This window comes from Choloepus didactylus, chromosome 4 (assembly GCF_015220235.1).
Source record: "Choloepus didactylus isolate mChoDid1 chromosome 4, mChoDid1.pri, whole genome shotgun sequence".
Taxonomy (NCBI): domain Eukaryota; kingdom Metazoa; phylum Chordata; class Mammalia; order Pilosa; family Megalonychidae; genus Choloepus; species Choloepus didactylus.
The window spans coordinates 115,079,439-115,091,917 of record NC_051310.1 but is presented as its reverse complement, the minus strand read 5'-3'; the positions used below and the strand labels follow the sequence as shown (position 1 = coordinate 115,091,917).

At 39.3% G+C, this 12,479-nt stretch overlaps 2 protein-coding genes across 3 annotated transcripts in view; one reads left to right on the top strand and one right to left on the bottom strand.

The window, feature by feature from the left end:
* Window positions 1–9,740, bottom strand: part of CIAO2A (cytosolic iron-sulfur assembly component 2A) — a 69,479-nt gene extending 59,739 nt beyond the window's left edge. For both annotated transcript variants that reach the window (XM_037833734.1, XM_037833735.1), the window contains exon 1: window positions 9,381–9,740. In XM_037833734.1, the coding sequence (XP_037689662.1) occupies window positions 9,381–9,504 (124 nt within the window). In that variant the 5' untranslated portion in view covers window positions 9,505–9,740. The remainder of the gene's footprint in view (window positions 1–9,380) is intronic.
* A 1,721-nt stretch (window positions 9,741–11,461) lies between these two features.
* The window catches only part of SNX1 (sorting nexin 1), a 34,009-nt gene continuing 32,991 nt past the window's right edge, over window positions 11,462–12,479 (top strand). Inside the window, exon 1 of the mRNA XM_037833733.1 lies at window positions 11,462–11,654. Within this exon, the coding sequence (XP_037689661.1) occupies window positions 11,496–11,654 (159 nt within the window). The 5' untranslated portion in view covers window positions 11,462–11,495. The remainder of the gene's footprint in view (window positions 11,655–12,479) is intronic.

Here is a 12,479-nt window from a genome sequence, read left to right as displayed (position 1 = left end):
TGTGCAAGAGAATCTCAGTAAGATTAAGTGCTGATTACTCATCAGAAACCATGAAGGCAAGAACACAGTGGTACAAAATATTGAAAGTGCTGAAGGAAAACAACTGCCAACCAAAAATTTTATATCTAGCATCACTTTCTTTCAAAATAAGGGAGAGATTAACATAGTTGCAGATAAACAAAGCTGAAGGAGTTCATTACAAGTAGACATGCATTACAAGCAATACTAAAGGGGAATTTTTCAGACTGAAAGGAAAGAACACTAGACAGTGGATCAAAGTGTCATACAGAAATAGACCTGTGGTAAAGGTAACATATGAGTAATTATAAATGCCAATGCTATTGAATTGTTTTTGGTCTGTAACTCCACTTCTTACTTCTTATGGGTGGTTCAATGCAAATGCATAAAAGTTAAAGATAAATCTATGGTTTTGAGCATACAATGTACAAAGATGTAATATGTAAAAAGTACAAAAAAAAGGTGGGGTGACAGGGGGGACAGGAACAGTGTGTGGGTATGCTATTAAACATTAGTTGGTATCAAATCAGATATGATTAGTATAGAATTAGCATGTTAAATTTTAACTGCATCATAACCACAAAGAAAATACATGAAAAATATATTCAGAAAAAAATGAGAAGGGATTCAAAATTGTACAGTACAAAAAAAACAAACATTTATGAAAGTAAGCATAACAGAAGAATTGAGGGTCAGAAAAAGCAAAAGACTTAACAAACACCAAATAGCAAAATGGCAGAAGAAAGTCCTGCATTACCAGTAGTTATTTTAAATGTAAATGGAATAACTCACCAATCAAAGGCACATATTGGCAGACTGGATAAAACAGTTATAAACCAACTATATGATGTTTACAAGAGACTCATTTTAAATTCAAAGACATAAGTAGGTTGAAAGTGAAAGGATGCAAAAAATATACCATGCAATTAGTAAACAAGAGAGCTGAGGTAGCAATACTAATATCAGATAAAATCGACTTTAAGTCAAAAACTGTTACAAGGGACAAAGGTCATTATATACTGATAAAGGGGGCAATTCAACAAGACAAAACAATTATAATATGTACCTAATAGCTGAGACCAAAGTATATGAAGCAAATACTGACAGATTTTAAGGGAGAAACAGATGATTTTACCTTAATAATAGGAGATTTCAATATACCACTTTCAGTAATGGAGAAAACATGTAGATGGAAGATCAATAAGATGTAAACGATTTGAATGATACTCTAAACCTGCTAGAACTAACCAACATATATAGAACACTTCATCCAACAGCAGCAGAATACACATTCTTCTCAAGTGTACATGGATCATTCTCCAGGAAAGACCATATCTTAGGTCACAAAACAAGTGTCAATAAATTTAAAAGTATTAAAATCATACAATATATCTTCTCTGATCACAATGGAATGAAAGTAGAAATCAATAACAGAAGGAGATATGGAAAACTCAACAAATATGTAGAAATTAAATAATGCATTCTTAAATAACCAATGGGTCAAAGAGGAAATCATAGGGAAATAGGAAATATGTGAGGCAGATAAAAATGAAAGTACAACGTATCAGAACTTCTGGGATGCAGCAAAGGCAGTGCTGAGAGGAAAATTTATAGCTCTAAATGCTTATATTAAAAAAAGATCTCAAGTGGATACCCAGGACTCTACCATGGCGTCTGTCCTGCTAGTGAACGAGAAGAAACGCATGGGTGTCAAATTAGGGGAGCTGCCAAGCTGCATACTGATGCAGGATTTCACCCCTAAAGGCACTGCAGAAGCCTTTTCAGAGAGGTTACCCCTGGTATTGCAACAAGTATGTCAACTGAAGAAAGGTGGCATTGCTGGGATTTCTGTGGTGCTGACAGCTTACATGGCTTTCAGCTACTGTCATTCATACAAAAGACTCAAACATGAATGGTTATGCAAGTACCACTGAGGAAGTGAGTGTGGATGCACTCTGCATTCCTGATGGTGGCCGTCTCTGCCCTGGCCCCTCCTTGAGAAACATGATCCTTGAGGATCATATCTAACTGAGAATTTTCATATCTAATTAAGAACTAATGACCAATAAAAGATGACTAGTATGTGTTTTTAAAAAAAATTAGAGCAGGGATAAACGAAATAGAGGTAAAAAGATTAAAAATTAAAATTAAAAAGAAAAACCCAGAGACAATCAATTAAGCCAAAGGTTGGTTCTTTGAAAAGATCAATAAAATCAACAAACCTTTAGTTAGACTGATAAAGAGAAAAAGAGGATGCAAATAACTAAAATCAGAAATAAAAAGGGAGATATTACTGCCAATATCACAGAAATAACAAGGACTGTAAGAGGATACTATGGACAACTGCATGACAACAAATTAGATAACCTAGATGAAATGGACAAATTTCTAGAAACACACAAATTACCTACACTGTCTCAAGAAGAAATATAAGATCTCAATAAACCAATAACTAGTCCAGACATTGGATCAGTATCATAAACCTCCCAACAAAAAAAAGCCCAGGCCCAGATGGCTTCATAGGGGAATTTTACCAAACTTTCCAAGAAGAATTACCACTAATCCTTACTCAAACTCTTCCCAAAAAATTGAAGAGGAGGGAACACTCTCTTACTCATTCTACTAGGCCAACATCGCCTTCAAACAAAAGCCAGATAAAGATACCACAAGAAAAGAAAATTACAGAGAGGCAAAAATCCTCAGCAAAATACTAGCAAAGTGAATCCATCAGCACATTAAAAGAATTACACACAGTGATCAAGTGGATTTATCCCGGGTATGCAAGCATGGTTCAACATAAGAAAATCAATTAATGTAATACACCACATTAACAGAATGAAGGATAAAAACCACTAGATTGTCTCAACTGATGCAGAAAAGGTATTTGACAAAATCTAGCACCACTTCTTGATAAAAACACTTAAAAAACTAGGAATAGAAGGAAATTCCCTCAACATCATAAAGGGAATATATGAAAAATTCGCAGCTAACATCATACTCAACGGTGTAAGATTGAAAGCTTTCCCTCTAAGATGAGAAACAAGACAAGGATGCCCAGTGTCACTACTGTCATTCAACACTGAACTGCTAGCTACAGCAATTAAGGAAGAGAAGGAAAGAAAAGGCATCCAAACTGGAAAAGAATTGAAACTTACCCTACTTGCAGTTGAGATGATCCTACATAAAGAAAATCCCGAGAAAGCCACAACAAAACTACTAGAACTACTAAGCAACTTCAGCAAAGTGATGGAGTACAAGATCAAGATGCAAATTCAGTAGTGCTTCTATACACTAGTAATGAATAATCTGAAGAAGAAAACAAGAAAAAAATTCCACTTACAATAACAAATAAAAAGATCAAATACCTAGGAAAAAATATAACCAAGGACATAAAGGACTTGTAGACAGAAAACTAAAAACATTGCTAAAATCAAAGTAGACCTAAGTAAATGGAAGAACATTCCATGTTTATGGATTGAAAGACTAAATATTTTTAAGATGACAGTTCTATCCAAAGTGATTTACAGTTTCAACACAATCCCAATCAAATTCTACCAACCTTCTTTGCAGAAATGGAAAAGCCAATCATCAAATTTATATGATATTTATAAGATAGCCAAAGCTATCTTGAAAAAGAAGAATGAAGTTGGAGGACTCATACTTCCTAATCTTAAAACAAAGTAATCAACTTCCCAAACCTTCTATACAATATAAATACACAAAGCATAAATGCCCAGTGAACTCCTAATAGAATAAATCCAAATAAACCCACTCTAAGACATATTCTGATCAGACTGTCAAATACTGAAGAAAAAGAGCAAGTTCCGAAAGCAGCAAGAGAAAAGCAATTCACCATATACAAAGGAAACAACATAAGACTAAGTAGTGACTACTCAGTGGCTACCAAGGAGGCGAGAAGGCAGTGGCATGACGTATTTAAAATTCTGAGACAGAAAAATTTCCAACCAAGAATACTTTATCCAGCAAAACTCTCCTTCAAATTTGAGGGAGAGCTTAAATTTTTCACAGACAAACAAATGCTGAGAGATTTTGCTAATGAAAGACCTGCCCTACTTCACATACTAAAGGGAGCCCTACCGACAGGGAAGCAAAGAAAGGAGAGATATAGAGAAAATTAACAGACATATATAGAACATTACATCCCAAATCACCAGGACACACATTCTTCTCTAGTGATCACAGATCATTCTCCAGAATAGACCATATGCTGGGACATAAAACAAGCCTCAATAAATTAAAAAAAAAATGAATTTATTCAAAGTACAGTCTCTGACCACAATGGAATACAAACAGAAGTCAATAACCATCAGAGACTTAGAAAATTCAGAAATATCTGGAGGGTAAAAATGAGGGGGAGATGAAAACATCCCCAGATAATCAAAAGCTGAGGGACTTCATCACCAGTAGATCAGTCCTATAAGAAATCCTAAAGGGAATTGAGCAGGCTGAAAGGAAGGGACACTAAACAATTGACTGAAACCACATGAAGAAATAACGATTTCCAGTAAAGATCACATGGTAAATATAAATACCAATACTACTGTATTTTTGATTTGTAACTCCACTATTTACTTCCTACAGGATCTAAAACACATAAACTGTAATGATAAATCAGTGGTTTTGGACTCAATGTAAAATATGTAATTTTTGACAAGAACTACATAAAGGTGGGGGAATGGAGGAGTATAGGAACATAGTTTATGTGTTCTACTGAAGTTAAGTTTGTTATCAAAGAAAAACAATACTGTTATAGACTTATGAGGTTAAATTTAAGCCCCACAGTAAACACAAAAAAAGTATCAGAGAATAAGACCATAGAGATGAAAAGTAGAGTATCGGTTACAAGAAGTGGGGGAAGGGGCAATGGGGAGTTAAGAAAGGAGTGTAGGGTTTCTGTTTGGAGTGAAGGGAAATTTCTAGTAATGGATGGTGGGAAGGTGATAGCACTGCAACATTCTAAATGTGATTAATCCAACTAATGGAATGCTAGGGAGGGGTTGGAATGGGAAGATTTAGGCTGTATATATGTTTCCACAAGTGGAAAAAAAAAAAAAAAAAGACAGTCTAAATAGATAATGACAATTAAATGCCAAGGATGATCCTGGATGGGATCTGAGGATGGAGGAGAGGAAGCTCAAAGGGACACAGTTGGGACATAATTAAAAAAAAAAAAGTAAATATAGAATGTAAGCTTTTTATCAATGTTGAATTTCTTGAACTTCTTAGCTGCGCTTAATGGGAATGCATAAAAGAATGTTCTTGTTCATGGGAAATGTATATGTGCATTATATTGTTTGTTTAAGGATGTGTGCAGTCTGTTCTCATATGTTCAGAAGACAGAGCAATAGGTGATGGATGATAGATAGGGAGGGAGGGAGGGGGGGAAAGAAAGAAATGGTGGTGTGACAGGATGTTAAAGTTGGTAGATCGGGGTATCAGGGGAGGAGGGGTATGCTGGAGTTCTGTGTATGGGGTTTGTATTGTTTTTGCAACTGTTCTTGTAAGTTTGAATTTATTTCAAAATAAAATTTAAAAAATAAATAAATTAAAAATAAAAAAAAAAAACCAGCATGATACTAGTACAAAGACATTCACAGACAATTGGAATTGAATTTAGAGTTCAGAAATCAACCCTCACATTTATGGCCAACCGATTTTTGACAGGGGTGCCAAATCCAACCAATTGGGAAAGAATAGTCTCTCCAACAAATGGTGCTGGGAGAACCAAGTATCCAAATGCAAAAGAAGAAATGTAAAATGGTGCAGCCGCTGTGGAAATCAGTTTGGAAGTTCCTCAAAAAGCTAAGTATAGAACTACCACATGACCTGGTAATCCCACGACTAGGTACATACCCCAAAGAATTGAAAGCAGGGATTTGAACAGATATTTGCACACCAATGTTCATAGCAGCATTATTCCAAGAGATGGAAATAATCCAAGTGTCCATCAACTGATAACTGATAAATAAAATGTGGTATACTTCATACAATGAAGTATTATTCAGCCATGAAAAGGAATAAAGGTTCTGATACATGCAGCAACATGGATGAATCTTGAAGACATGATGTTGAGTGAAATAAGCCAGACACAAAAGGACAAATATTGTATGATCTTACTGATTTGAAACAACTAGAATAAGCAAACTCACAGAGTGAGAATCTAGAATATAGGTTACCAGAGGACAGGGTAGGGATAGGGAATGGGAAGTTAAGGCTTAAAATATACCAGGTTTCTATTTGGAAAGATGGAAATGTTTCGGTAATGGATGGTGGTGATGGTAGCACAATGTTGTGAATACAATTACCAACACTAAAATATATATCTGAATGTGATTAAAAGGGGAAATGTTGGATTGTATATATGGTAACAGAATACAATTTTTTTTTTTTAAATCCATGGAACTACACTACACAGTGAACCCCAAGTTAAACCATGGACTTTAATTAATAATACAATTACAAAAACATGCTATCATCAATTATAACTGATGTTCCACCCCAATGCAAGGTGTTGGTGGTGGTGGGGTGGTGTATTAGAATCCTGTATTTTATGCATGATTGTTCTGTAAACCCACAACTTCTCAGATATATATATTACCACAATACCATTTTTTAAAAAAAGTTCTTACATAAACTGTAACAAATGTACCACAGTAATACAAGGTGTTAATTATAGTGTGGTATATGGGAACTCTGTATTTTATGCATGATATTTCTATAAACCTACAACTTCTCTAGTAATTTAAAAAACACACAAAAAGGTAGTTCTGCAGGTTGAAAGAAAAGGACACCTATTGATTGAAGCCACATGAAGAAATACATATTTCCAGTAAAAATAATGACATAATTAAATATAAATACCACCACTATGGTAATTTTGGTTCATAACTCTACTTTTTACTTCCCATAGCATCTAAAAGGCAAATTCATAAGATGTAATGAGAAATCAATGGTTGGGGACTCTTAATGTATAAATATTTAATTTGTGATAAGAACTAAATAAAGATAGGGAGTGGAGGGATATAGGAACATAAGTTACACATACTATTGAAGTTGTTGATATCAAAGCAAATGAGGCTGTTACAGATTGAGGATGTTAAATTTAAGCCCCATGGCAACCACAATGAAAATTTCAGAGAATATGCATACTCATAGAGACAGAAAGTAGGGTAGGGTACCAGGCAATGGGGACACGGGCCATGGGGAGTTAACACAAAAGGAGTATAGTGTTTCTGTTTGGAGATGAAGACAAAGTGATAGTAATGGATGTGATCAGGGTACTGCAACATTGTAAATGTGATTAATCTCACTGAATGTATTCTTGGGGTGGGTGGGGATGGGAAGATTTATGTTGTTTCCACAATTAAAAAGAAAGAAACTAAAGAGATAATGACAATTAAATGGAATAGGTGACACTGAATGGAACTAAGAATAGAGGAGAAAAGCCTCAAAAGGACATTGCTGGGACATAAGAAAAAATTAGACTATAGAATGTAAGGTTTACATCAATGTTAAGTTTCTTGAACTTATTATCTGCACGTAAAGTGATTATATAAGTGAATATCCTTGTTCATCAGAAATGTACATGGAAGGATTATGTGTTAAAGAAGTACATGATGTGTGCAACCTGCTCTCAAATGTTCAGAAGATAGATGGATAGAATGATATGGCAAATGTTAAAATTGGTAGATCTGAGTATCTGGGGGATGGTCAGGGTATGGTAGAGTTCTGTCCGGGTTTTGTATTATTTTTGCAACTGTTCTGTAATTTTGAAATTATTTCAAAATAAAAATTAAAAAAAAAAAAAAAAGAAACACAACTGGGAAAAACAAATTAACAAACTTTAACTTCTACCCACCCATTTCCTGGGCTGACTGCTTATTTCTTGATTAAAGAACTTCACAACACAGGCAGGAAAAAAGAAGACAAAGTACAAAGTTTCTCTTTCCCAGGACTTTGTTTTCATGCGACTCAGGGAAACAGGGTTTTTGAAAAGGAATTTTCTGAATGTCATCATATGCCTTCTCTCTGTAAGACTCATTTATACAAGCTGTATTAAATTCTGTATATGCTACTTAACCCTTGAAATTAAATCTCACTCTTTATTACACTTCTCTAGTTCTCCAGCAATTAGAGGGGTTTGGATTTATTTCTTTAGAAATAAAGCAGTGTTGCTCTTCTCACATTACTTCCCTGTCAGAATTCCTTTTATGGGCTCTGCACTGATAAACAATTCTTCATTTATATTTAAAACCTTCCACTATCCAATTCCAACCTACTAAGACAATCTTACACCACATTTCCTCCTTTAACCACAAACCCGAAACACGCTTTCTCACCTCCATACTTTTGCTGTAGTTTCTTCTGCCTATTAAGGTCTCTGATCTTCTAGGTACCCAGATTCTGCTTACTCAAGGCCCAACTCAAGTGACTCCTCCTTAAAGGTTTTCCAGATCCCCCTAAAGATTAGTATCTCTCCTTCCTCTGAATCGCTTTACCTCTTATTCAGCCCTACGACCTTCTCTGCAAATTATATTTTTCCACATACAGGTCTCCCTCAATATAAGTTAAAAAGTAAGAAACATCTCGACACAAGTTGCATCTGCAGTGCCCTGCAGTCCCTAGATGCTGGAGATAAGAGGCCTAGCAGGACAGGAATATGTCCAACTGCTTTGTGGAGATCATGCCACTCATAATTACCATCTGGCTGGAGCTGATTAATAAGTCCTGCCTCTAGCAAGAGAGAGTTTGTAAACTAGATAAGTTCCAAAGGTTTTTCCCATCCCTGGCTTCCTTCTACTGACCTATAATCATTACCTGAATTATAACTGCATTAGAGGAGCCTATTTCGTTCTCTTCTCCTGAAGACCTCTGCCCCTCTGTCTACAGACGTTACCGCAGGAGAGAGTAGCTGTTATCTTGGGCCAGTCCCCAACGCAGTCGCTACCCCCAAGGTCCTCGGCGGTGGCGGGAGAAATGCGTATCCAGGGGGATCGAGATATGGAAGGAAGGAGGCTCAAGCAGTGCACTCAGGCATTGGGGCGCAGGTTTATTCCCTAACCAAGTACCCTAGACTCCTGCCCTGCCCAGGAGTCTACGGCGTGGGGCCGACAAAGAGAATGAAGAGTTCAAGATCTCTCTGCTCCGCTTTCCCTACATTTGGGGAAAAACCCAGGCACAGGAGGGACCCACACTCCCACGTGACTTAGAACCCCAGACAAAACGCTTCCCCTCTCCCGACCAGATCCGATAAAAATGTCACTCCCAGCACTAAGGCGAGGCCCTCAACCCCAATGCCTCCACATATAACGCCAAACACTGCCTTAGGTAAAATTAATTACCATAAACTTCTAGCGCTTTCTCTTCCATGATCCGGGGCCGCCGGGCAACTCCCGGCTCAGAAAGGCCCGAGAGCCACAAGACTCTGTTCAGCATCCGGGAGAGCAGCCCAGACAACCGTTCCATCCTCACGCTCCGCCATCACTGGCGACTGTCCCACTCGAGCTACCGTCTGTCAGCAGCCGGCCACGGGAATTACCCACTTCCTGGTCTTCAAACCGGCTAAGAGAAGCCTAAAGGTCGAAAGGAGTAAAGAGTAGGCGGAACCAGGCTTAGTAGCGTGGAGGAGATAGGGAAGGGCGCTGGAAGGACTACAAGCCCCAGCAGATTTGCTCGGTTTCGGCGAGACAATAGAAAAAAAATTCTCTTGGCTCTTGAGGCGCATTGCGTGCTGGGACGTATGGCACATTTTCTAAGGGGGACTGAGAGCTGTATTCTGGGACTTGTAGTCTCCACCGGGGAAGGGGGTTTGTGACTGTTACCCACCACTGATTGCCTCTTTCAGCGTTCCCGATAAAATCAATCCTGAAGAGGTAGGGGGAAAGGAGATCTTGGTTTCTAGTGCTGGAGGAGCGTGTGCACGGAGACTCTACTGATAATTCTCCGAGTGTTGGTTCTAGTCAAATCTTTTCTTACTTCCTGATCGGGCCGGAAGTGAGTTTCCGTTGTAGTTAAAAAGGACTTTTTGGGAGCCCAGTAAGGACGGTTAGGTAAGGCGGGGGGAGGAGTTTTGGGTTTCCTCGTTTTCTCATAGGGCCTCAGTTCAGCACAACTCCTCACTAAGTGCTGATTATTTCTGCCAAGCGCCTTCAAAGACAATTAGAAATAACTTTCTCCTAAAGGAATAGTGGCACGTTGAAGATCGCCATCCTTAAAAGAATGTCTTAAGCCCTTTGATCTTCGCGGCTGTGATGGATGCCAGTAACAAGGCTGATGGTATTGGTAGTTTCATCTATCCATCCCTCCATTCAAAAAGTTGCTAGACGCGGTCGGTATGCGCCCAGGATAGGAAGATAAATAAGACTTGACCCCAGCTCTCAAACAGCTCACAGAATTTTGAGGAAACCAACCGCTGGTGTTGAGGAATTTGCAATTGGAAACAAACTAAACCATTTTGTTAAAGTTGGTGACGAGCTTCATCCAATCCCTATTGCGAAGAAAGTCAGGATTATTTTACAGAATTATCTTACTATAATATAACCCATTTATAAACTCTAGTTTTGTGTTTTTTTTTAGCTGATTTAGACTTGAAGGTCACTGGACAATCAGAGAATAGTTTAAGTCCCAGGACAATTTTATTAGGAATTTAACAATTTCTCTGCCATCTATTCCACTCTACTTACTCCACATCAATTGAGACGATAATCCTAACTTCCTTCCAACCAAATTTAGAACACTTAAGTCTCACCTCCTCTGTGAGGCGTCCCCAAGCAAAATTATCTTTCACTGTGCTCTCACAGCACATTATAGCATTGAACATGTTGAACTGATGATTTTCATGCCTGTCTCATTAAATTGTAAGCGCCAAGTGGCCAAATTTTCAGTATATCAAATGCACAGCAGGATGCCAAGCGTACAGTAGATGCTTAATATGTATTTCTTGACTGAATTAACGGAATGTTGCCCAAAGAATAAACAAGAAAAAAGACTGCGAAACTTTCCTGCAGTCCGTTCAGAGACCTCGATCGAAAATATTTACTGAACCACTATGAGGTCACTGTGCTAGGCATGGATAGGTGGCATGTACAGGTTTTCAAACCTTTTGTAGCCACAGACTCCCTTATTCAAACGAAATCTTAAGAAGCCGCCTAAATAGAGCTATCCAGAAAAGTTCCCCAGGAACATGAGCAGCCCTTAGCTTCTCCTTTTCTTCCTCTTTAACCAACGTTTTGGTCCGGGGCTGGGATTTGTTGGTCAGGAGTCGTTGGTTTCGGCCCCGCCCTGGGTCCGCCCTCCGTGCCAGGCCCCGCCCCCGTACCCAGGCCCCGCCCTTAATCCCCGCCCCACGGGTCCCACAGGGTCGTAGAGGCGCTCCCACCAATCAGCCGCAACGCTTTGCTCGCGGCGCTCACTCTGTATAAAGTTTTTGTTGCGGCTTCCGCTGCTTGTGGAGGAAGATGGCGTCGGGTGGTGGTGGCTGTAGCGCTTCGGAGAGACTCCCTCCGCCCTTCCCGGGCCTGGAGCTGGAGTCCGAGGGGGCGGCCGAGGGGTCAGAACCTGAGGCTGGGGACAGCGACACCGAGGGGGAGGACATCTTTACCGGCGCCGCGGCGGCCGTGAGTTCACATTCTTCGGAGCGGGCGGGAGGCTTCCCCAAAAGGGAAAGGAGGCTAGGCGAGGGTCGGGAGGCTGAGCAGAGTGGGCCCGGCGAGATCTCGCGTCAGTGACAACAGTCAGGGATCGAGGGGTCTTCGCTGGGCGCCAAGCCGCAGGTCCTGGCTTTCCCGGTCCCTGGGCGAACGGTGAGGAGTGAGAGATGTGGTGACCTCACGGATCCGCTGTTTTGCTTATCGTTTCCTGGTCAGGCTGGTTTAATAGGTCAGAAGAAGGGGATGGGATGTAGACCTTCCTTTTCCTAGGCCATACTGCGCTTAAAATGAAAAATGTTAATCTGGAGAGGCCCGGGATATTGACCCGCCCACAAATCTTTACGTTAGCTCAGCGTTTACCGGTAATTATCAAAGGCCCTTTCTGGATTTTATTTTATAAGAGTTATATTGACTCCTCTGATCTCCAGAAAAATCTGATCTTCTCTGATCAGGTGAGAGAAGGCCCTGGCAGACAGAGCATTAGATAGACCAGAAGGCTTTGTCTTTTTTAAAGGGCTTTGTTAAAGTGCCCAAGTACCTCAGTGGGACCAAATTTGTAAATGCGAAGAGGAAATGGTGTTTCCCATGGTTATGTATAAATTTCTAATAAGACTTGAGTGTTGGAAGAAGCTAATCTTTGTATGTGGAATGTGGAAATCACTAATCAGTTCTTGGACCAGTGCAGATATTTTGGGCTGTTTCGTGAGAATACTGACTCATATGACTTGGTAGGGTTCTTTCCAAGTTGTAAACTTCTTTAGTGCTGGATCTGTAAATTTGTTCCTCTTTCTG